The sequence below is a fragment of the Opisthocomus hoazin genome, chromosome 8 (assembly GCF_030867145.1).
Source record: "Opisthocomus hoazin isolate bOpiHoa1 chromosome 8, bOpiHoa1.hap1, whole genome shotgun sequence".
Taxonomy (NCBI): domain Eukaryota; kingdom Metazoa; phylum Chordata; class Aves; order Opisthocomiformes; family Opisthocomidae; genus Opisthocomus; species Opisthocomus hoazin.
The window spans coordinates 2,301,395-2,326,652 of record NC_134421.1 but is presented as its reverse complement, the minus strand read 5'-3'; the positions used below and the strand labels follow the sequence as shown (position 1 = coordinate 2,326,652).

Here is a 25,258-nt window from a genome sequence, read left to right as displayed (position 1 = left end):
CTTTGCTTGCACTATGCTCAATTGCCTTAATCACCTACCTCTTGGCAAGTGAATGCGGAGAGCTGGGAAGCTTTTTTCCGTGTCAGTGAGTGAGCCAGAAAAGAAACCCTGGTGTTTGGCTGCTTTCTTCAGCAGAAAACCTGGCTAGAAGACATGTCACCGTCTCCTTCAGAACATCCTAGCTTTAACTCGCGTTCCTTGATCTCCCCCACCCGATGCAGCTGGTGCTAACTTCGCAGGTGATGCCAAACAGCTCTGCGTGGCACGTGGGCCCCAGCAGGGACGCTGCCCTGCGCGCGCATGGGACGCAGGGTGGTCACGGTGAGCCCGATGGCGGGCACGTGGGGAGCCAGGGCCGGGGGAATGCTGCGGTATCGCGGCGTGGGGTGCCAGCTCTCCACTTGGCAGGCTGTCCGTGCCTGCAGCGCGGACGGCATCTCATGTAGAGTGCAGTTTTGTACCTGTCTCTGAAATTAACGGAAAGAAAAAACCCAGCCTGCATTTTCAGCTGATTTTGAGCTTCGTTATTCTAGCATATTTTTCAATATTTCTCTCTCCTCCCAGCTAGTGTGGGGAGGAGGAAGAGGAGAGTAACCACCGTTACCCTTTACGTCATGTACTTGCTCTGCTCGGGGTTTGACGCTCACTGGCCTTAAATTTTCGAGACTTCTTTGTCCTGTGGTGCTGGTGGTGCAGGGACGTGGCTGGACACGAGATGGCGCGGGCTCGCAGCGCTGCGCTGCCCTGCCAGGAGGGCTCAGCTCCGGGGTCGAGGTGTTCCTCTCCCTCCCAGAATCATTAAGGTTGGAAGAGACCTCCAGGATCATCATGGCCACCACCACCCTCATCATGGCCACCATCACCCCTGCCCGCTCGTCTCTGGCAGGCGATGGCTCCTCTGACGCTGCCCCTCAGCGAGCTCCTCTCAGCAGAGATGGAGGGAAAGGGCGTGGGTCTGTGGATTTGTTTGGAAAGGATGCAGATGTATCCATACAGCAGTTCCTGGTGCGGGTGGTAGGAAGTGGGCAGGTTCCCAGGTGTTCCCTTTTCCCAGCTCTGAAGGGAAAAACACGCAATACCACAGTGGTCCATGAGACCGGGGGAATTTCCAGAGCCCACACGGGTGGGACTCTTCCCCTTCTTCTTTCCCATTCTTGACCCTGCTGTCAAGTCAGAAATCTGCCAGGGGAAAAGAAGGTGGGGTGGGGAAGTCATGCTTGGAGGCAATGTGACCAGAAATAGAAATATTTAGGAACAAGAACACAGCAGTCGCAACAGGAGGAAGAGGAGACTTTTGTCTCTTCTGAAGGGCGAGACAACAGAAATCGGGGGCTAATCAAAGCGGTTATGAAAACATGATGAATTGTTTGTACTTTCTTGCTGCACTGGCAGCTGGCTGATACCCGCCGCTTTGCCTGATTGCGCTCCTTTTCCCGCAGGCCGTGTACAAGCTGGCAGACGTGGCCTGCAAGTGCCACGGCGTGTCAGGCTCCTGCAGCCTCAAGACCTGCTGGCTGCAGCTGGCTGACTTCCGCAAGGTGGGCGACCTGCTAAAGGAGAAGTACGACAGCGCCGCTGCCATGAGGATCAGCCGCAAGGGCAAGCTGGAGCTGGTGAACAACCGTTTCAACATGCCGACGCAAGAGGACCTGGTCTACGTTGACCCCAGCCCGGACTATTGCCTGCGCAATGAGACCACGGGCTCGCTGGGCACTCAGGGCCGGCTGTGCAACAAGACCTCGGAGGGCATGGATGGGTGCGAGCTGATGTGCTGCGGACGGGGTTATGACCAGTTCAAGAGCGTCCAGGTGGAGCGTTGCCACTGCAAGTTCCATTGGTGCTGTTATGTCAAGTGTAAAAAGTGCACAGAGATCGTCGACCAGTACGTCTGTAAATGAAAAGAGCCACCAAAGCAACAAATCTATATTATATAAATCTATATAAATATATTTTATATTTGTATAAATAAACAGATGATGATAATAATTAAAGAAGCTTATTTAAGAGATGTTTTGGTTTTGAAATTTCCCCCATCAGGCCAGCTGGTTTGCCGTTCCTTCAGTTCTTCTGGGGAGTTTGGGTACATCTCTCCCGTTGGATGTTTCGGTCAGGGTGAAGAGGCTGAGGAGGTGCTGCGAAAGTGAACTTCTCCTGCACACATAAACACACGAGTTCGTTACAGAAACAAAGCCGGCGAGAAGGAGAAGAGTGGCTTCTTTCTGATCTCTCATCTCTAAATCTCAGCATTTTGTGTAGTTATTGCACATCTGAAATTGCAGCCAGATGCAGGTGAGTCCTAGTTATCTTTGAGTTTCAAACCCTGCCACCCCACTAAAACCACTGGGGAGTTTGGAACCAATGCTTGATCTCTCTAAACGGCTTTGTCATGTTAGAGGGAAAGTCAGCTCAGGCTCCTCTACAAGAATACGGCTTAAAATCCACAGTCCTGTAAACCAGCGCTGCCACAGACCACAGCGTGGTGGAGGAAGGTGTAGAACTTGCTGTTGTGAGGAAGGAAGGTGTGACCTGTGGCTGACCAGCGCACAGACTGGGAGTCCCTGTGAAGCCAGCATCTAGCTCTTCTGCACCGCCTGGGCAAAGCGGAACTCTGTCCAGCTCCAACCACATGGCTATGTGAACGAGGGAGGTGTTTTTCCTTTCAATTCCATGCTGAAACTGCCATTTGTCATTATAGACGAGAACCTGCCGGTGCCCAGGGATGTTTGCAAAGGCAATGTACTTCATATTTTGCCAGTAGAAAGAAGCCTTGCATGCACACACGTGCACGTGACTGCATAAGCGCTCCTCATACTGCTGCCGGTTTTCCTCTTTGAGGGGGATGCAGGTGGTCACCTTGTTCAGCTCTGTTAAATCCTCCTCACCACCATCCCACGTGTATAGTTTCTCTTTAACATTAAACACCCCTCAGTGACATTTCTTTCCCTCTGTTGCTCGTGTATATGTGTGGTTTTGTTTCATTCTTTTTGTGGGGTGTCTTATTCTGCTGCTCTGTATTTCAGAGCCCAGGGGCCGTGCAAAGCTACCCACAGATAGGTTTGCTCCCAGAATGTGGGCATATGTTCACTGATGGAAGTCTTTTCTGTGTTTTTCATTGGTCATAAAAGAGAATAATAAAATTGTACTAGGGCAGGAGGTACTACCAAAGCCTGCTAATCAGTCTTACCACGTTGGAATTTTTGTAGAGTCTAATTCATACAGCAGGGAACAAATGCTGTTTCTAGCACATTTCCTGTGCCGCTCAGCATCTGCAGAGTTCATTTACAGTCAGAACAATCAAGAGAAACCAGTCCCCAAAATACAAGGGTTTGCTGATATACATACATCCCCTTTGTTACTGACATTCCAGGGGTGTTGTTTTCTTTTTCACTGTAAATTTTAAAATGTGCAAAATATGCCAATAAGCAAAGAGCCAGTCATGAAGATTATTATGTTTATATTAAATCTCTGTTTCTTATAAAGCATTGCAGTTATACAGATTCCACCATTTCAACCACCAGAGAAGAATTTATATGTACCTTTCATACTTCAAATATTTGAGGACTCCAGAAAAGCACAGGGAAGAAAAATTATGTTTAATAATTAGGAGCTGTTGTTTTTTTAAACCAATGTGTCCAGATTTTATTTTATTTTTTTTAATCCAACAGGCAATATATTTGCTGGCATCCCAGAATGCAGTTTCTTGGAATATAAACAGTGGCCTAGATTTATTTTATTATATAAAATCCAAAGCCAGTGGTATTGTAATTCAAAGTAACGGAAATAGTTTTCCATGCATGGAAAAAATGTGAGTGCAATGGCCTGATCCAACTCCCATTAAACTTTAGTGGGAGCTGGACTGAGCCCAAGATCGGATCAAATGTGTGAGCTTATTCACTCCTGGGATGCTATACGGTTCTAGCTTGGTAATAAAACTTGCTCTACCTTGGATACACCTAAAAAAGACCTTTCCTCCCACCATCCTCACCTCATGTTCTTGTCCATCCTTACTGCGTCGGTGCTCAAAAGTGTCAGCTATTCGTATATGATGCTCACAGGCATTGTTAATGTGTCTAATAATTCAAAATGAATTTCATTTGGCCTTCCTGATAAAGACCACACATGTATGGGAGTCACAACTCTCCTTGCAGCTTGGCACCGCAGTGAATTTTGTGGATGTAAACAGCTTTGGGAGTGGAAAAGTTGGCATTGTTACGGCTGCTATTCATCTGGCTGTTCCTGGATACGTCCTTCTTTTTCCACCTAAAATTTTGTCTGGATGGAAAAAAGATGACTTTTGGCCTTTTGTCCCAGCACCCCAAACTTCTGGCAGCCTGGTTGGAGCCAGCAGTTCCTATTGGACTGGGACCATAGAGCGATGGGAGAGAAGTGACCATTGGATTTCTTTCCTTTTCTCCTCCCTTTTTTACAAGACCTCGGTTTCAGTCTTCTCGACTTTCTGGGAGTTCTGTATCCAAAAATTTGATCCCACTAAACTCTAGCTTGAAACTTAATTTCTATGGCGCCCACACATAAAAGAACCTCCTTAGGGTGGTAGTAAGTATAAAATAAGAGCACAGCTGGTTTGGTTTGATTAAAAGCCAAAGAAAAACAGAAAGCTGTAGCAGAACTGCCTCTTTACCATGCAAGTCAAAAAGTTGTGCCTTCTCAGATGCACAGTGCTAGAGGGATGTGGGGGTGGGGAGCTAAGCTTGATTCTGAGCTCTGCCGATAATCTGCTTTGTAATCTTCAACAAGTTACTTAATTTCTTCGCATTTTAGGCTCCAGCCTCCTCGTGTATAAAATGAGGAGCAGAGTAACTCCTTTTTTTGTAAAGCTCTGAGAAATATGGCTGAAAAAACTTAACTGAAAGCCTACCCTCTACACTCATTAACTCTGGCAGGCAGACAGCTGTATCCCCATTGTGCGGGGAGACACGCTCAATTCGGGACAAAGAGGCTCAGCGGCACCTCGGAGGGTCAGGTTCTCAGAGGTCGTTCCTGGGGGGCTCAGCAGGAGCCTCAGAGAGTCTGCTGCAGCGAAGCCCTACTCTGGCACAACACTGGAGGGAAGGCTGTTCTACAAAAGAGAGGTGCACTGGGGGCTTGTTTCGTTCTGGGTATTGAATATCGTGTAGCAAGAGTGAGGGTTAGGGAGGTAGCCTGGTTTTTGAATCAAATACCTGTCTGCTCAGATTCTGTTAGTACTTTCATACGGAGAAGATACTCACACAATACACTATTCTATAGTCAGTGCTGCTAATCGGCTGCCACATTCCAAGCCTGAAGTCGCTGGACTTGAAGGCTGATAGAAATCACCATCCGTAAGTCCTGTAAAACGAAAATATTTTGGAGTTAAAGGCACTATGCAAATATATGGTTAGTGCAAGTCAGTGAACATCAGCTCTTAAACGGAGCAGAACAGGATGCAAATCTGTCATCATTTTCCAACTGGCTACTAATACGTAAGTTATAACGTGAATGAATGAGGCCTTAGTATGTTCTGCTGCAAGGTAAGCTAAGCGATAGCTGATCGCAGAACAGAAACTTTCATTTGATATTAATTATGGGAAAAAGACTGGACTCTAGGCCATTTGCGTCGTTTAGAGGCTCCCATTCTTCGTCCCCCAAAAGTCTGTGCCTAGCCAGAGCTCAATGTAACAGAGGGATTGCTGCCTTCTGCAGTTCAGGAAACAGCCAAGCTGAATGCAGACACGCAGTGTGGGTGTAACTTACACTTTCTATATGGACCCAAGTTTTGTAGCCTTGACAAAGCACAGATGAAGCAGATCTTGTTCAGTCATATAAAATCAAACATGCAAGGGTCTGTGTCTGCTCACTTGACCCCATCCAGGGAGAAGCCTAGTAGGTTTAAATTACGCTGTGGGAGCAATTCCTAATCACCTGTGGCTGCAGAAATGTAGACAGTATTTTCATCAGCTGACGCAGACACAGAACATCCCCAGGAGACCTTGGGAAATGCCTTCCAGCAACTAAACGGCATTTCTCAAGTGTCTGTCACAAGGTTTTCCAGAGCCTACTGCTTATATATGATCATTCACTTTCATTTAGCTATGGTTTGACTACATTTCAGGTTAAAAAGATTCTAGAAGACAATGTATGAAATCAAGTTCACTGAATGGCAAGCTCTGAAAGAACTGTCACATGGCAGACGGTGAGCAGATGTGAACATAATATTGGATCCCCTTCTCCTCAAAGGTAGACCCTGGCTACGTCTGATCCATGGGACCCAGCAATGCATCCCATCTCCCTGGTCCAGATGTGCACCCTGGCCATGTCCTGACTGCCTGCCAGGGCAGTGTGGGCACCAGTACCCCTTGTGCAAATGCTGATGGATGCAGAGGCCGTCAAACGGGTAGCCTGTCTCAGCTCCAGCTCCAGTATAGATAGCTGGTGAATTTGGGACTGGGCCACGTCGTGAGCATACCAGCTCTGAAGTCTAAATATAACCAGCCTCAAAGATAAGTAAAACAGATTTCTGTGGCCAACAGGACACGTACCAGAAAGGACAAAAATAATCATGATCAGCCATTGTAAATCCACAAAGAACAGTAATAAAAAACACAGTACGATACAATGATCACAGCATGCTCATGCCTTCAACTCATTGTCAGTCTTCTCCTGCAGGGCCTGAAGCTGTTATCACACCCTCTTCTTTCTTAGCTCTGTTTAAATGACAGTTGAGACCTATTTTTTTTGCATTACGATACAAAAAGGCATGACTTACACCATTTCCTCAAAGACAGAAAGGGGGAACAAACAGTAGGGTGAGAAGTTCTCCTTCCTCTGTGAGCAGGGATAAAATGCAGCAGCCATAAAATGGAGAACTAAATATTGCCCCGTGACACTGAAGTTGGACACCTGCCCTAATGTCACAGTTATCTCTCCACGCTGCCTGCCCAAAGCAAGCTGGGTCTGATGGCCCCGTGGTACCGGCAACAGCTCCGTCTGTCTGGAACGTGGGGGCTGCAGCAAGCACCAGCCTTCGGCAGCATGACGGAGCTTGTGGTGAGGGTCAGGCCCTCGGTGATCTGAGAGGGGAAGACGACTCTGATAAGGAAGGAAATACAAAGAGAATGAGCAGGCACCACTCTACTGGGAGGCAGGGAGATGACAGTACCTCCCCCAGGCCCTTTCCCCATTAACGCTGCCCCATGGTGCTGTCACGTGGCGGCAGCCATCCTGGGGAATTTGGAAGGGAGCTGCTCAGGTATGTTTGCAAATAGAGATGAAATGGTTTAAATGCTTGCAGAAATAAGGCATATCCGGGGGGAAGGGGGGGAAGGAAAAAAAAAATGTCCAGGCTCCTCCTTACCCTAGAGCAGTTTTCTTCTGAATCATAATTTGTCTTCTGGTGTTTCCTAGAGTACCATCTAGTTGTGTCAGCCCTTCACATGACTGCCAGAGCATTGAGCATCGTGGCCATGAGGGACGGGCAGGATGAGGCATCACCGAGTAAGGACACGTCACAATCCAAAAAGAAAAATGTGGGGTAGACCCAGTGTCACTTAATGAATGTGACAGTCACTGTGCTGGAGCTAACTGTAGCCCTGCCTTGTTCACAGCCCCAGGGAGCTGTGCAAGTGCTTAGCCATTACCGTTCTTGGGCCGAGAAAACACCTCGCCCGGGTTTTCAGAGTGGCCGCCCTCTGCAATTCACTGTGGTGAGTCTGGCGAGTCTCAGTTTCATCTACCACCGGCAAATTCATTCTCTCTTGCTTGGGAACAACCACGGAGTTAACTAATGACCTGCCAACTTTTCGAAAGCACGGGGCTGTGTATTTAGGACAAAGACATTCAGAGATGCAAATAAGGCAATGAACATTTTATATTAATGCTTCGATTTCTAGGAATTATCTATAAATGCCCAGGAAGGACATAACTCAGTTTTTAAAAATGTGTCTTTCTGAATGGTTTGCCCCGTATGGCAGAGCACAGCTTTCCTTTTTGTTTCCCAGGCTCTCAAACCAGAATAAAACATCCTAATGCCTCTTATTTAATATTTAATGAAACAGAATTCCTATCTCATTTGCCCTCTTAATTGGCTGAGTACATGTTAAGTTATGGTAACAGGAAATGACAGATGAAAATAACATGCAGTTTTCTTATGTATTTTTTGCCAATGGAGCTCAAGATATTTGAAAATCATTAGCGCCATGTTGCAGGCGCAATACTGAGAGCCGAGTTGGGAAATACTTCGTCCAGCCAGCACGGGGTGGAGCCGGAGCAGGCGCTGCAGCTGCTGCTCCCTGCGCTGCGGCCCGGTGGCGGTCAGAAACGCATCTGAATGCGTGAAATAGTGCAACTGCGATGGCCGGTAACCGCCTCGCTCCCTGCACAGTGGTAGACTTCAGTGAACGTGTGTGGTGGGTCATATTTTAAAGGAGACCACTGGGAATCGTCTTTTTATAAACATGGTTTTAAGGAGTGGGAAATACGTATTCCATACTCGTGGGTATTAGGGATCAGAACGTTTCAAGTACTAATTTATAGGGATGTTTTTGCTTCCATTAACTATCTCGCTTACAAGCGCTTGAGCTAAAGTTTCCGGGTGTGGGTACAAGCGTACTGGAGCGTGGCTCGGCGAAGCGCTGCAGTGCGTAGAGCCACACAACTGACTGCCAGGCGAACCCTCCCAGGCCAGCCGGCTGTTCTCCTTGGCAACTCAAGGCTGCCCTCCAACAGGACAGTGTCTCCGCAGCGTTTTGCCTAGTCTCACCGCACACCACGCAGGCGCGGGGTCTCCACCGTTGTCCCCAAGGGCACGCTTGGAGAAGCCAGGAGAAGCTGGGCGAAGCCCCCGCCCCGAGGTGGAGCAGAGCGGAGGCGCCGACAGGCCCAGACCTTCCTGAGGAACTCCAACCCCCACCACCCCACGCAGGCGCCCGCAGAGAACAAAAGCCCGCGCAAACGCCCCTCGCTGCCCTCAGCCAATCAGAGCCGGCCCCTCCTTCCCCCCGCCCGCGGCAGCCCCTTCCTGACTACATCCCCCGAGACGCACCCGAGCACACCCCCCCGCCCCCGCTCTTCCTTCTGGCGCGCAGGCGCGGCCGGGCGCCCCGCATTGGCGGCGGCGGCCTCGTGCGATGATGACGCGCTAGGGCCCGGAGGAGGCGAGCAGGCCGGCAGGCGGCGGCGGCAGCGGTTGCCGCAGGAGGGGGGGCGGCGCGGGGCGGCGGGCAGCACCTCGCGGGCGCCGGCCGTTGCCAGGTGAGTGCCCGCCCGGGGGCCCCGCGCCCCCCGCCGGAGGGGGTGCCGAGGGGCGCCGGCTGCCTTCCCGCCGCTCCCCGGGGACGGCGGCGGGGCGGGGGGCGCGGGGGGAAGGCCGGCGGCGGGCGCTCCCCTCGTCCCGGGCGGGGCTTGGTGGGCGCGGCGGGGAGCCGGCCTGCGGGCGGGGGCAGGGGCGCGAAGGAGCCCGGGGAGCGCTCGGCCGGAGGAGGCCTCGGGCCAGGAGCGGGCCCGGAGCGCGGGAAGCGGCCTGCTCTGCGTTTGTGGCCGCGCGTCCGCAAACACGGCGGGTGGGTAACGTGAATGTTCGACGCCAGCGTAACCACAGTTTGGGTGTTTCCAAGTGACAGCTGAGTAAACTTTTTTTAAAGTTTTGTGGTTGTGTTTGGTTTTTTTTTTTAATCTTTTTCGTGAGAAACTCAGGTACTTGTCTCTTGTTCGCTTAGGATGAGCGACAAAAGATGTCGAAATGTGTGGTAGCTGACTGGAGCTAGACCAAGAAGATGCGACAGCTGTTGTTCTTACTGAGCTTTGCATGCAGGGCTGGTTTCTTTTTGTGTCTGCCTTTGCCTTACAAGTCAGTTGATTTAGTGGCTTTAGTAGATGTCTGTATTGGCATTTAAGAAAACCATTAATATTTAAATTGTAACTGTTTTGACGTACAGGCTTTGTCGCTTTGTGTATGTAAACTATTGTATGCACCTGTCACGTAGCAGAAAAGCTTTTAGATATTTCTCCTTATTTAAAGATGCATTTTGTTCTTAGTGCAGCGTTGGAGCTCTTCAGGCAGTTGAATTGTCTTGTGTATCGCAACTGTGTTGTGTATTTTTTAAAATGGATCGGGTTTTATAAAATTGGCCAGGTCCTCTGGGCAAACTTTTCTGGACATAATCTGGTTTTCAAGAGTCGAGGTCTTAAAGTGTAATTTAAACTCTTTGTTTTCGCTCCCTTGCTGCAGTCAGTGTCAGGGACTATTGAACTCCTGGTTCCGCCCTGGCTGTGGTCTTCACAGATCTGTTGTAAAGTCAGTGAAGAGCTGTGTACTGCACAGTCCTCCTTCTCAGTACCGTTGTAAAAATCCTCGGCTTTCAAAGGACTTGTAATAGTATTTCAGTAGCAAGGTGTTTGCTTTCTGCAGAACCTTAATGACACTGCTTCACATTTGGTGGTAGCTGTTGTAGCGGAGGAAAATACATTTATGATCAACAGAAGTAGGTGCTGTGCTGTCAAATTACGGGCGCAGCGCGGTCATAAAACACAGCCTGTTTTCATTGCTAGCTTCAGCTGTGAGCTAATATTGTTTATACTAGAAAGGAAGCAATCGTAGTTTGTGTTTGTTTTTCGTTTTTTGTTGTAGGGGTAGTAGCCAGTTCCAGTTATGAAGTTTTCGTGCTGTGGCTCTTACATTGTGGGGATTCCTTATTATGTGTAAACTCATCTGTACTGTGACATTTGTGAAGACTGTGGGTGCATGTTAGTAGGCAACCTGGAAGAAGTTCATTGTTGTGTTGGGAGTGTAAGATTAGTCGATAAAATGTGGAAGTGACTCCCTTGTCTGAGCTGACAACTAAATACGGTTAAATAAGCCTATGGATAAGGTTGTTGGCAGCTTCATGGCGAAAACCGTGGAGAATGGTTGCTAATGTGGAAAACTGAATTGGAATCAGCGGTGGAGGATTGAAAAGCTGCATCCCAACTCAGTCCAGGTTTTCAAAATGATGCTTTCTGAGTATAAATCAAGAGACAAAAAAATAATCTGATGTGAAGGAGAAGAGTGTGTTTTTTGGCATATTTCTTAAGCAAAACCTTTCAAGGTGAAAATTCCTTCAACAGATTCTTATCTATTATATATGTATAAAATGTGATGGGTGTAGGAGCTTAAATTGTGTCAGGTGTTCAAGAGAGTCAGACACAAACAAAGGGTTCCCGCTTCCTGCCCTGCCACAGTCTTTGCACCCATGGAGTTGTATCAGTGCTGTTGAACTGGTGGCATTACTACTAGTTGGCTGAAGTGACTGGCGAGTGTAGTTTTGGCAGTTGTGAGTGAGATTCAGACTTGAAGCCTGACTCCAGGTTACAGGATAAAAAGGCTGGAGTTTGAAAAGCCCGTGCTCGCTCCAGGCAAGAGTTTCTGTTGATGTGTCATGAAGGAAAATTAATGGGAACTGGCAGGGCCTGTGATGCCAGTGATTTTGATGCTTGGATCTCTGCTGTTAGCTTACATCTTCAGGTGTATGTTTAAGGAGCTGTGTCAAGCATTCGTGTACAAAAGATATTCAATATTAGGCACTAAAAATTTTGCAGGAAATAAGGCTTGCTTTCGTCAGTGGAGTTGCTGTCTGTGCATGAAGAAAATCTTGATAAGGAAACTTCAGTAGGCCATTTTACTGTTGGGCCATCGGGAGTTCAAATGCTTAAATAGAAGTGGTTCTGAAATGGAAATAGCAGTTTGGAGTATTTGATTTGAAAGTGTCTGTGAGTCATTCAGTGATTTTTCTGGCAGACAGCGTTGGTAGATTTGAAAAGATGTTAAACAAGATAATGGTAGTGATTATGAAAAGGTATTTGGGACAATGTGGGGAAGACTATATTTTAAACTATGCCATTCTCTATTAAAACTTGTTTTAAATGCCTTATCCTTTCTGCAAGACCCTGTATTTCAGCTGGTTGTTCTTAACGTGGTGACTGGCTGCCTTTGCTTTTTAAAACAATACTTTTGTCAAGACAAGTTCAATAAACGGCTTTTCAAAAATTAAGACTATAGAGACAAACAAGGAACTAGTTCTGCTTCTTCAGAGAATCTATTTCTGAAAACATTTTTAACTTTTTTATTTGAATATGCTCCTACTAGCAGAACGTTTTACTTTTGAAGTAAGGTGCTGCGGATCAGTAAGTAAACTAGTAAGAAGCAAGAGGTGAGTTGTTTCCACGTAGTTCCCGTTGCAGTGCTTTGGAAAGAACGACCTCCTGCCTTCTGCGTGGCAGTAGCTAGGAGTGAGAGATTCAGACTTCTGTCATCAGGCAGCTGTAAGACTGAACTGGAGTTTAACATGCCCATTGATTACATATGTTTTCTGGGAAATTTGTCTCAATGGTTTGACATAAAAATAAAATCTTAGTCCAGTTTGAAGATGGACCTCAAGGTTTCCTTTCAGGGCACAGTGACAATCATTTTGTATACAGAAGACTGCTCACCACACTGCGATGTGGCAGCTGGTGTGGTGATAAGCAGGCAGGTTCTCTCAAGAAAGGAGGTGCCACAGCTTATACTGCTGCTTGATTTAAGAAGTAGCAAAGAACTTGAAGCAAGGAGGTGTTGGCAAAATTAAGGTGCTTAGATTTTTGAAGAGGAAATATTGTATGTTGAATACCAATTTGCCCTCTGATTTAACATGATTGTAAATTAGAAGTTATTTTGAATTTTCAGAACCTCTTGGAAATATCTTTCTCCTTCACTGTTGTGTTTTTGGTGGTGTTTTTTTTTTTTGTTTTTTTTTTTTTTTTGTTTTTTTTTTTTGTTTTTTTTTGTTAAATGGTATCTGAGTTATGGCCAGGGTAAGAAGAAAATTATTGTCTGGGTTTTGTTTTGTTTTTTTGTAACTTAATGGTGTCTTGAGCAGATGAACTGTGTTGTAGGGATGATGGATATAAAAGAAAATTAGATGGTAGTTGTATTTGTTGTTGTGTGTAGCCATGATTACACTTGTATTTTAGAGTTACAGATCTCTGCTGCTCTGTCAGTGGAGGAGAGAGTCTTTTTTTGGCCGTGCAGGATTGTTTGGCCTTCTGTGAACTGTATATGTGTCAGTGAATGTTTCAGGGCTTCTCAGGGCTGCCTTGTGGTTAAATTGCTTGCAGAAAGGTGTCTTCAAATGCATAGGTAGATATAAGGTTAACAGGAAATGTAATTGTCAGTGTAGAGAAATTTGCAGCATGGTTCAGATAGATTTCAGTAGCTGTGAGAATGCAATGGAGTCTGCCGGGCTGTGCCAGCTGCTGTAGCTCTCTCTGAGCAGGACTAATTAAGCCCGTGTAAGAACAGAAAATAGTCAGGCACTGTTCACAGGAACAAAGTGTTGGAACAGGCAGAGCTGTGATCATTGGCTCTAAGGTATCTTTAGACAGCAGTAAGCGAGAGAGTAGACAATTTGCTTGCAGAATGGGTTGAAAGTCAAGTCTGAATACTTAAAATCAGTATTGCAGTGTTCTGCCAGCGGATCTAAGTACATTGCAAACCTCTGCTGGGACCTGCTGCAGAAGAGGCTAATTCCTTTTTTTGCCCTGTCTCGTTGTCTGCTTTCTGGCAGTATTTTATCTCAAAGTGGTTAGCATTCATGTTTCTTCATCTGATGCTGAAAACTGTACTTACACGTGATGTAGATGTCATAACATTACAACGTTGCCTGCATTGGAGTAGGTAATGTAAAAGTCTAGCTGTCTTTGCCAATGTGAGTTGTTGCTTTTCTAAAAGTAGCTATGATCATCTGCCTCTATTCAAAGGTGAGGTGTGGCTAGGCTGATTTATAAGTACACTGTCATGGTTTGATCCGGCAGCCAGCAACTAGGACATACACCAAAGCCATTTTTCGTATCCGTTCATCCAATTTTCCTCCTTCTCAACCAAATTAAATGCTCTTTTCCCCAGCCTGTTTGGTTTGATCTGCTTAGAGGATTGCAGAGACTGCCGTTCCTTGTTTGAAGCCAAGTTCAATTGTGCTGCTCCGTTTAGGTCTAGAGGATGACAATTTCTATGCTACAGATTTCGCTAGGGAGTCACTGGATGTGTTAAGCAGGTGTCCTACAGCTCTTAGACAAGGGTTGCTTTGCTGGTAGGAACCTTTAGTGGGCTTCTCTCTGTTCTAATGACAGCATTCTGGACAGGTTCCTGTTTTAGCTCCTTCCTGCTGGATATGTTTATTGCTTGGCTAGTGTGATTTTCTCAACAATGTTTTCATAAGTGTGTTTTAGTAAATCGGATGTTTATGGATACTTGAATAAACAGGCTGTTCTGGAGGGAACGTACCATGGACCTTCTTGCTATATGAAACATTTTTTTCATGTAATTCTGCAGACTTCAATAAAGGCACTTACTGGTGCTCTTTTAATTTCTTGTGCACATTACTTTGTGAGTGATACTAGGTTTTGGGATCTGTTACTGTTGTAAAGACTTCAAGCCAGTGTGTCTATATATTATCTCTGAGTTTTTGTAAAATGCAGAACTTCTGAGGGAAATGGAATAATTGAATTCAGGTAGTAGAAGCTGCCTGCTGGGAACAAATACCACCTCTGGCTTCTTAGATTTAATCTGAATGGTATAATTCCTTTAGCTAATAGTAAAATTCCTTTAGCTAATCTTTAACTCCTGCTTGTACTAGAAATACTTCCATCTGTGTCTCCCAGTCTGCAGTGGGAGCTGTTTTGCGAAGCCAAGCAATGCAAAGGTTAAGTGTAGCTGAGGCTATCTGTACTCTCAGTTCTGAGAGTGTTGGCAAGCTTTTACCTGCAGGGAAAGGAATTTTAGCATTTGGGAGAAGGAAGTGAATGGCTAGTAGGACTTGAGATGAAGAGCCACTGAACATGCATTTCAGCTTCTCAGCTGACAGTTCAGGTATGCTTTTGTTACGAAGAATACTGCGCTGCATTTCCTAGTGGGCTGTTCCTGAGATTTAGTTGTTGCCATTCCCTGGTGTAAACTGAAGGATGTCCTTTTTGCTGTTTTTCTTCCTAATGCTTTAATTTATGTCTTGATCTCCTTGGCTGATGGAATTTGTGGGCATGTATTACTTAGAGAAGTGCTAGTGCTGTGGAGATAAGTTAGTGGTGGTAGAATACGGTGCTTTCTGACATTATGGGATGATACAACCAATTTGCTTGTGAGGAGCAGTGCTTTGCAAATTGCCTTAGTTTAAGCAATTATTTATGCGTCTGTGTATTCCATAGAACAGCATATAGCATTGCATGGCTGATAACAGCAATATTCTGCTGTTCTCAAGATTAATCTTTTAGGCAAATCGTTTTTTGTTTTAATGGAACATGACTAGAAATAGAAGGAAGAGCCTATTCATAATTCTTATTAAAGTAGCTATGTGACAAAGTGCCAACTATTGGCTTTCTGCCTGCTGTACTTTCAGTGAGGAACAAAATGGATTTTTTTCTGAGGTGGGTGTCCTGAGACTTGAGGAAAGCATAACAAAGTCAACAAAAGCTTTATTTAGTGGTTTTCTGACCTTTATATAGTCCAAGCTGAGAGGAGGATAATGAAGAAAGGCTTGTGTCCTGATGATCTTAATGCCCATCGTTAAGTGCAACCGCTCTTTGACTTCCTGCTGTGTGACTTTTTAATAATTTGCAACCATATGAATTCTGCAGCATTACAAAAATAGTTTGATAATGGAAGTGTTGTAAAAATCCTTTCCTTCTTGTGAGCTTTGCTAATGCAGTGAAGGAAGTTGCTAGGTAGCTTAGACTTAATTTGTAAGATATTTCTTAAGGGGCAATTTTTCAAATATGTTTTTGGTAGAAGAATACTAATTTTCTCTGGCCATCTGGTAATTATGAATTATTCATTTCACTCCTATGAAGGATATAAAGGAATAGTTCTTTTGTGTTGTTTTTTTTGTTCTCTTTGTAGGTCATCCTCCAGAAACATAGAGTGTAATTTGCCAAAGCCTCCTTTTCTTTTTGTTAGGCTTTTTCATAGGTGTTTTGGCATTCTTGTATCAACTAAGGCTGTAGAGAAGGAAGATCAGTAATAAAACATTAAAACTTTCTGGGTTACTAAAATCCAATGTTTGATTCAGTAGGTGGTGACTTGTTGCGAAAATAATTGAAATGATGTGTATTGATATTAGCTACTGTATCTGTAAAATTGTTCTAATTTGGCCTTGATCCTACACTTTGGAGTTTAAAGGTGGGATATAAGAAGACTTTCCTGTCTTCTGCCATGAAAGCAAACTCAGAATTTCAAGTTAAGCTGGTCCTTGATAAAGAGCGAGAGAGGCTGACCAAGTTTCACAGCGCTTGCAGAAATGCTTCTGTCCCAAACATCTAACTAGCGCGTGATGCTGTTGAAAATGCCAGTTATGTCAACTGATTTGGAAGGACTCCAGTGTACGGGTCAGCGTAGGGAAAGGGAGATCACACCAGACTGTCCAAGATGATACTGAAAATTCTCAAACACTCAGATAAGGTCAGAGCTGATGTAACAGTACGGCTCTGCATACCTGTGGGTAACCTAGGTCCGCTTTGGGTTTTAAGCAGCAGAGTCTTAACGCGCTCTCGGAAAAGCGGTACAGAATGCTCTCGGAAGGACAGTAGTTTTTAATTCTTCCATGTAGGCCCTTCCCAGCTGACTTTTTCTGTGTTAGTTAACCAGTTCAAATACCCCCTTGTTACACATCACAGTAAAGTCATTGTGAAAAACAAAGCATGATCACAGAACCCATGACTGTTTTCCTTTGAAAACTCAGTCTTGGCTCTGTTTCAGTAGTTCATAACTATGTAAGTGCCTGAGGGCTTGTCTGCTTGCAAGACTCACGTGAATGTTTTGTGCAGTCTAAGGTCATCCATGAAAAGGTACAATTCCACATTCCTGTTCTTTTAGCAGTAAGTATGATGTGTCTGGTGGTTCTTGTAAGATTTCAGGTGGTACTACTACCTTTTGAGAGGCTTTGTCCTGTGTAGAGATTGAAACTCTGAAAACTCAGTGCTTGCTTCTTGGAGATCCATTTCTGAGGTAACAGAATATTTGGATGCTTTCTTATTTCAAGCCAAAGGGACTCCTGAATTGGGCAGTAATCAAGTTATGTCTTCGTAATAAATGAATAATTTATAAGCATATTATTTGTTACAGCATTCAAAGTCACAGGTAACAGTGGTGGTATTTGGGGTTGACCAAAGCATAGTTGCATAATTCCTATTGTAGAATGACATTTAGTCATACTAATGATGGAGTAATTGAGAATTACTGGCACTTAAAATTAATTACTAGGCAGACATAAAAAGGAAAGGTGTAGAATGTATGCATTACTTCTGCTTGCGTTGGAGACTGATTCTTCGGGGGGTGTGACAGGTAATAGACCTGTCTCAGCATATTGTGCCGATGGTGATCCAGTCGCTAAGCAAACGTGCAGAATGTGTATGCTAAAACTGCTTCTCCAGTGATTGTCCAACCGTCTTTATTCGTCTTTGAGCTTTTGATTTGGTTGTGCTGAAAATCTTGGATCATCTGGTAAGTAGTACAGAGAATCGGTCATACTAGGAGGCAAGTGGTCTGTTAGTGAAAACCAATTCTGCTTTCTGTTGGAAATACTGAATAAGCTGTACAAATTGAAGAATTTAAACCGCTAGATATAGAAATATTACCAGCACTTATTGAAAGTAATGTAACGTGTAGTGTTTGAGCCGGACTTTGTCGTGTGTACTACATGCTGTGTGGATGAAGTGAGTTGTGTAACTCATAAACCTTCCCTCCTCCAATGGAGTGCAATGAATGTCAGTTTGAAGCTGGCATGTGAGTGCTGTATGCTTTACAACTCCAGTGTCACAAGATCCTGAGATAAACTCAGCTTTCATTTAGTGAAATTTTTAGGCTCTAACAGCATGCCATGAAGTGAAGCAGAGAAAATGGAAATGGATTACAGGAAAAGTATTCTGCGTTCCTTGCTGTTTTCATGTTGTAATATTTATGTCGTAGAGGATCTCTCCCAAGCTCTGATTTCAAACTCCCATGTGGACCAAAAGCAACATTTGTACATAGCTTGACAGAAGTCCTTTCTGACTAACTTTAAGTGACCTGAGCCAGATTAACACGTGAATTAATGTATTGGAAGTAATAAATCAGTTTTAGCAAATACTGAGGCAGAGATTTGTTTGGCAGAGTTTGAATAAAATGTGGTATCTGGAGTTATGTTGAACATTTTATGGAGAATACTGTACTTGAGGTAGTTAAAAAATTTCGTTCTTGGTTTTGTGCTGATGCATCTTTATACAATTTAGCTGTAACTATGAGGAGTTTTATTAAAGTCAAAGTTGCTATCTTGGTGAGTAAGCCTACAAAAATCAAAGGATTCTAATTTAAATGGAATGCGTGCATTTTGGCATCCACTGTAAATGTTTAATAGCTGCTGTATAGCATGCATACTCCAAGGATTTTTTTTTTCCATCTGTGTAATTTTATTACCTAGTTTTAAGCTAACTTGCAGAAACAGCCTTCATGTTGATTTCACATCTTTCTTGGACTTTAACCTTCCCAAGCTTGAATACAAATGTCAAGAACCAGTGACAAGTTTGAGGTGAGAGAAGTTGATCTGTGCTTCCTCACAGGTAGCACAGCTAGTTGTCAGAGAGCAGTGAGAAATTAGAGATTAGGAATACTGGGTGTTTTGGGGAAATGTATTTTAGTGGTGAAGATAACTGCTGTGTGTTACTCCACAGGGGAGGTACAAGATCTGTTTGTTTCATTGTTCTAGGTTGTATTTCTCAGGACTGAAGCTTACCAGAAATTTGTGTGTTTCTGAAATGAGGTGACACTTAATGTGACAAGCTTGGCTTCCAAACTGGAGTTGATAGGTGAGGTGAGTGCTAGGTACATGCATGAGAGTATAAACCAGTCAGAGACAGGACTTGAACCAGTCATTCCTTTCCCCTTCAGGAGGGAAATTGTAGCAGTGCATCAGGTATTGGGTAGGGTTGGGTTTTTGGGTGTTTTTTTCTGTTTGTTTGTTTTCGGGTTTGTGTTGTGTTTGTTTTTGGTGGGGTTGCTATTGTGGTTTTTTTTGGGTTTTTTTTAAAGTGTTTTTCTTAAACTTTTGCTCCTACTGTTCTGACTTTGGTGATGAAATCAATGATGTCAAATTGCTGTTTAAACACTGTTCATGAAAGAAGGTAAAAATCATAGTCAGTGGTTGACAGATTTTATCTACTCTGTATGTAACTGGGCACACTGAATCTTTTGACTTCCTTGAGTTTCTGGAAAAAGGTGAGTTGTTCTGATGAAACTTGAAATTCCATGATAGCTATAGCATAAACCAGGCTGGGTCAAACTAGAAGTCCCTCCAGCTCAGGATCATACCTTCATTGCAGAGCTGCTGCTTAGGCTTCTGCCCCATGGGACGCTCTGATCACCCTCTTGTGTGTAACCCAAGTAGGCTGCAAGATACCCATCTAGTCTGCATCCAGGCCATGCCACAGAAGCATCTTTATATTCTCGTGCTCCTCTTCCTCGGTTTTCTTGACCATGTGTCCCACTCACGCACAAAGTGACAAGACCTCCTGCCTGAAGTGGAGAGACCGAGAAGCTTTGGGCTGGCTTTTGCTCAGCAGATCTGTGTTTCACTGGGGAGAGGTTGGTGGGTAGTGTGAGAGTGGTGCTACGGGTGTGTTCGTGGTACAGTTCAATTGATGTGTCACCCTGCTGCAGGATGAAACCCTGAGGTGTATGCCAAAGGTGCCAGCTTACAGCACCTCTTACTGAGGCTTGGACTGTGCTTTGTCCCTAACCTTTCTATTTATACACTGGGAGTCTGAAGCGCAGCCAAGTTGCAGGATCACCTACCAGTCCCAGCCAAGCTGGCCATTCAGGGGAGAAGAATAAACTTGGCAAATGAGATTCTGGCAGCTGTAGGGTTTTTCTGATCCCTGATTCTCTTATAGAAGTCACTGGCCAGAGCATCTCAGGGTAGTGCCTGCTGGCTTCTTGGATGCCTTTGGGGAGTTATTGGCATTGTTATGGTGCTTTACTGGGCGTTCCTGAGAGATTTTCGATTTCAGCCTTCATTGTTTCTTCAGTGGGGTTCTTAATTTTCTGTCTCATAATCATTTGACTTCTTCCCTGTTTTGTTTTGATTCATTAGGCCTCTTGCTGTCCTTCCTAAGAGAGGACTCTGAGGTTTTAGTAAGGGAGAAAGTAGCTTCTAAGCGTGACTATGCAAGCAATATGATAGACATGCAGTGCTATTTAGGGGCTTCTAGAGATAGAGGTGGCTTCATGTGCGTAACATCCTTTGATGGATTTATTCGGTGTGTTTGTCTGGTTTCCCCCATCCTGTAGCAAGGAGTTCAAGGTTTACCTGTTTGCTGTGTCAAGAACAACTTCTTGTTGTGTTTGAGGTCACCATCTGCTAAGTCTGTGACCTTACCTTGGCTGACAGGCCATGCTTGGTATTTTCACTTTTTATTTTTGTTTTTGGTGGTGGTGCTGTTGTTGTAGACATGAAGATTGGGAAACCTTGTGCTGTGTTGAAATCTTACTGCAATTTTCAGTGGTCATCTCTGGTTCTAAATAAAACTTTCTTTGCTATTGCAAAGCAAATGCTTTCTCAAATCATTTAGTAAATGTGTAAAATGTGATGTCAAACATCTGAACTATGACTGATTAACTAGCACATGATAAAAATAGGTATCAGGTTTTGCATTTCAAAAATGCAAGGCTTGTGTCACTTCATACTCTTGTTTCCTTAACTACAGCTGCTTGCTTGTGTACAGAGGTCAGGGCTTGCCTGGTTGTCTGGGCAGGTCAGCTGCCTTCCAAGATTTTACCTCTGTTCTGACCTACTGAATTCAAAACAATGATTACTGACATTTCTTAGGACCTACAAATCTGTTGGTGTCTACTTTTTTTCTGACAGCATACATGCCGCTCCTGTGCTGTCAATACTGGAAGAACCTTTCATGCTTTTCATAAGAGCGTACCTGGGGATTTTAGAAGTGGATAAGGCAGTGTTAATGTTCTGTTTCCATCAGACCCCTGTATAGAGTTCTTGGCTAGGTTTCCAAGTACATCTTTGGCATGCAGGTTAGTGGTTGGCTCCAACGTGGAGCACTCGGTCTCTACCGAGAAGCTTGGCCTGCGTTTTCTCAGTACTGGCGATGGCTGTGTGTCTGTGCGTGTCAGATGAATCTGAAGAGCTGTGTTGCCTCTCAGTCACAGCCACTGACGTGGTAGGTAGTCTTTCTATCAAAATTATACTAGATAGCTTATTTTTTTACAGAAAGAGAACAAACTCACACTAGAATGAGATCCCTTATTTGCTAACTCCATTGACAGTAGGTGTTGTGTCAGCATAAGGTGTTGTCCTGGGTTTGGCCAGACAGAGCCCGGTATTCCATACCGTGTGACGTCACGCTGGGTGGGGGGGGGGGGGGGGGGGGCCAGCAGCAGTGGGGACTCGCTCTCGGCCCGGGAGCGCATGGCGCCGGTCCTGTGTTCTTTCCAGAATGGTTTATCTGAATAGTTGTACGTGTATTAACACCCCTTACAGACGCAGATGGGCCAGGGTGAGAGTACCTTCAGCGAGTATGTGAAAACTAGGACAAATAACTATGTTTGCTGACCCAGTTCTTGCTCTCTGCTGGCGTTCCTGCTGTCTGGGCCCTTGTCCAGGAAATCAACCCAAATTCCTACCCTTCCTACTCTTAAGGGCGTGGATGCTTATCGACTTGGCCATGCTTCCTTCCTGTTCATAGGGTTTCTTAAAGAAATTGAGCGTCTCTATGATGTCTAGAACCCCTTTCTGCAAACAGAGAGCGCAGATAAGACAGTGACTGCTTAGCTCATTGTTTTTTATGTTTAGGTGCTGTGCTAGGAGCATATATACATGTATGAAAGGCCCTTTGGTACAAAACAACATTGGCCAGATCACCCTGGCACAAAAAGTTCCCTCTGGGGAAAGAATGTATTACACGTTCAGGTGGCTTATTTGGTTGCTTTTCCTAGGGCTCTTTTAGACTTTGTTATTATATTGAAATTTTCCTGTAACACTTTGAAGACTAACAACGCTCTTCAGAGTTGCAAAATGGGGGGAGGAATGCAGGACTCCATCCATGTTGTTATATTCTGGTTTATGGGCAGAGAGGAAGCACCCCTTGTGTGAGTGTCTGTGTGTATATACAAATAGTACGCAGGTAAAGCCAAGATTTTATTGTTAGTGTAATGGAAATCTGAACAGTCTGACTCAAGAATCATTAGCCTAGGTTTAACTCTTAATGAAAAAAGAATATTGTGTTAAAATATTTACATACTGGGAAATCTGAACAGTCTGACTCAAGAATCATTAGCCTAGGTTTAACTCTTAATGAAAAAGAAGAATATTGTGTTAAAATACTTACATACTGGAAAATGTTGCCAAACGCAGCTATAATTGTAAAATGCACACACTTTTTGGTTTCTGTCCCGTCTCCTGGAGTTACTTACACCCTTCCACTGCTGCTCGGGGTCTTTAAGTCAGGAACATGGGACTGCTGCAGAGAATAATGGGAAATTGTCAGCCTCAGGAGTCCCTCATTGGGAGGAATACGATGTCGATGTTGCCTGTTTCTTCTTCTTCCCTCCAGCATTCACTTGAGTGGTTTTTTTTTGTTTCCCAACATGCTTTCATACCTCTGTCTTTCTTCACTGGTCCCTCCTATGGCTCCAGGCTCCTGAGAAGGACCAAGTAAAGGATCCTGGAGGCATCCTCTCTTTGCTCTCTTCACTTGGCTTGTGGTGATCTGTGCAGGTCTGAGGGTAGCCAGTAGCACTTTATTGTGATATATAGCCATGATTAGTTAGTGTAAGTGCTCTGCACAATAGTCTTGTGTTTTCTTTTATGAATTTTATTATTTCAGTCAATGCTGTATTCTATCCGTGATACAGGCAACCTGGATGTCTAACTTCAACTTTTTGTATTTTGTATGAAAAAATGGTTTTATTCCTGTTTTGTAATAAGGTATTTTTATAAATGTAAGTACTGTGTCTATTTCCATTGCGGAATTTTTTGCTTAATCTCGTGTTGTCACTATCTTCTGTTGTGAGTTATCTACTGTAAATAGTTTGACGTAACAAAATAATCTTTATTTTCCTTTAACGGTGCTGATTGTCATTCATCCAATGTTACAGCCAGTTCTCATTTTACTAAATAAGCAGTGTAGCTCTGTTTATCAAAGGCCGGATTGCAATTACGTGCTTCAAAGTAGGGACAGTATATTTTTCACTGAAAGTGTATAGAAGTGAAGTGCTCGCCATTGCCACAGCTCCCTTACAGCATATTTTTTTTTTAGACAATTCCAATGTGTATTTGGGGGGCTGTTTTGTTTTGGTTTTTTTCTGCTGGAGTTTGAACAGAAATGGATGAGACACACACACACAACCAGCCCCCCCCCCCCCCATGGCTATCTGAATGTGTCGATAAGTGATACCAAGTCATGTAAAACATCTAATGTGTATATTCCCACAAAGCTTCCTAGTTAGTTGAAAATTAACTTGGAGACGCTTATGGTCTTAAAATGTTTCAAACTTGAAATTTACACTAGCATAGCTCTGCTGACTGGACTGCAAGCTGTAGCTATACTAGCAAAAAACCTCTGCAGGGAACACAGTTATACTAACAAAAATTGTTATGGCAAGATGGTAAAACAAACCACATCAAGATGACTCTTAGTGTGAGTGTCTTGGTCTCAGTCCTTTAGACCTGTTTTGAGTTTAAGCTACATCGCTACTTAAAGGGCTTGCATGTATACAAATAATTTTGGTTTTTAGAACTTTAGCAGTAATCTCACAGTATCATAAGTAGACTGTGGGTGTTTTGCCGTCTCTCCTTAGTTATAAGAAAGTAGAAGATTAACTTAACATTTGTGCCTTTGAATTACATCAGTGATGTATCGTGGTATCAGTGTTGTTGGTCTTGTTTCAGAGTTCGAGATGATTTCAAACAATGTTACCAGGAAAGAAATGCATATCTCAAGGAGTGGCACTAAATGATAGAGGAGACTAAAAGTTCACTTCAGCTTATTTCTTAACTCTCAGCAATTATTATCTTTTAAAAACAACAAATTATTCTCTGGCTATTGCATTAAGGAGGTTAAGTAATTAATAAGTAGGTGTACCTGGTCTTGTCTAGAACTTCAGCCATTTGACTAAATCTGCTTCTGATTGATGTAAATTAGGGGCAGCCTAGTCACAGTAGATCTTTTGCATGAATTTTCGTGGCTAAGAAAGTATCTGAAAAAGATGCTGCACTGCTTTTTTGATCTTAGACTGATACAGTGCTATGAGTGTGGATGTTGGTTATTCCTACAGTGTTCTTGTAACTTTTTTGCTATAGAAAAGCAGCAGATTTTTAGAGTTGTCTGATGTGGGGCAAAATGACATTATGGTTTTTGAGGAGAGGAATAAATATATGGTGTTTTCAGCTGAAGAAATGCTATTGTTGAACACAAGTAAAAGAGTAAGTTTTCTTTGTTCTTGTTTTTTACAAATATGGGAATGCAAACATTGTAGACCAAACCTGTCAGCCACAAAATAAAACACCGATGAGCAAGCTCACAACCTCATGAATAAAGCTTATGAAGATTATCAGCAAAACTGGAGAGTAGGTGCTTCCAAAAACTGGGAAGAGTGTGATGGTCAGCTGTTTGCGCCCAAGCTTCTGAGATACCGACCACTGTGTTAAAATCAGCAGTCTTGGTAAGGTGTCTGGTTTGCTATGCCAGGTGTGGGCTACGGCTGCTCAACAGGTTATAATAAAGGCTGTGGTGTGTACATATATGACAGTGAAAGGCTTGGGCCAACAGGTAACTGTCAGGTTGCGAAAATACTGCCTATAAAATACAAGAAGAATGAAAACTTTGGGTGTGCGGTCCTACCCTTTCTGTCCAGTTGTCCACACTGCTTCTCTGCCAGTGTGCTGAGCCAGTACAGGTTGCTAGTTTGGTAGAAAACTACTGTCTCATTCTCCTCCCTGGGTTAACATTTTTCCAGGCTGCCACCTGGAGAGGGTTGTGACAAGCATGCGAGCACCTCGGGGGTGAGGGGTGGGAGCGATGAGAAGTGGGGCTGTTTGATGCCCACCCAGGGAAGAGTGGGGCTGCCCCCTCTTGGCACCAGCCAGCATCTGAGTAAGGAGGTGTCCGAGCAAGGCAGTAAGAAGCACTGAAGGCAACTGTCTTCAGTGCTTTTCTGCTTGAAGTTTGCAGCCTAAAACATGTGTGTTCCTCTTTGGTTTTCAAAGCAAGGTGGTAGTGTTTGGCTTTGTAC

The 25,258-nt window shown here is 44.2% G+C and overlaps 2 protein-coding genes across 7 annotated transcripts in view; both read left to right on the top strand.

Annotated features, from left to right (window-relative positions):
* WNT5B (Wnt family member 5B) overlaps positions 1 to 3,899 on the top strand; it is a 76,534-nt gene extending 72,635 nt beyond the window's left edge. For 2 of the 3 annotated variants that reach the window (XM_075427627.1, XM_075427628.1), the window contains exon 5: positions 1,440 to 3,899. In XM_075427627.1, the coding sequence (XP_075283742.1) occupies positions 1,440 to 1,898 (459 nt within the window). In that variant the 3' untranslated portion in view covers positions 1,899 to 3,899. The remainder of the gene's footprint in view (positions 1 to 1,439) is intronic. The other variant, XR_012764697.1, reaches the window with a different exon arrangement.
* Positions 3,900 to 9,139: 5,240 nt separating this feature from the next.
* Positions 9,140 to 25,258, top strand: part of ADIPOR2 (adiponectin receptor 2) — a 44,710-nt gene continuing 28,591 nt past the window's right edge. The window contains exon 1 of one of the 4 annotated variants that reach the window (XM_075428617.1): positions 9,140 to 9,228. The gene's annotated coding sequence lies outside the window, so the exon portion shown is untranslated. Of the gene's footprint in view, positions 9,229 to 9,513; positions 9,537 to 14,831; positions 14,855 to 18,798; positions 18,822 to 25,258 lie in introns of those variants that run through there. The other 3 variants (XM_075428621.1, XM_075428620.1, XM_075428618.1) reach the window with 3 other exon arrangements.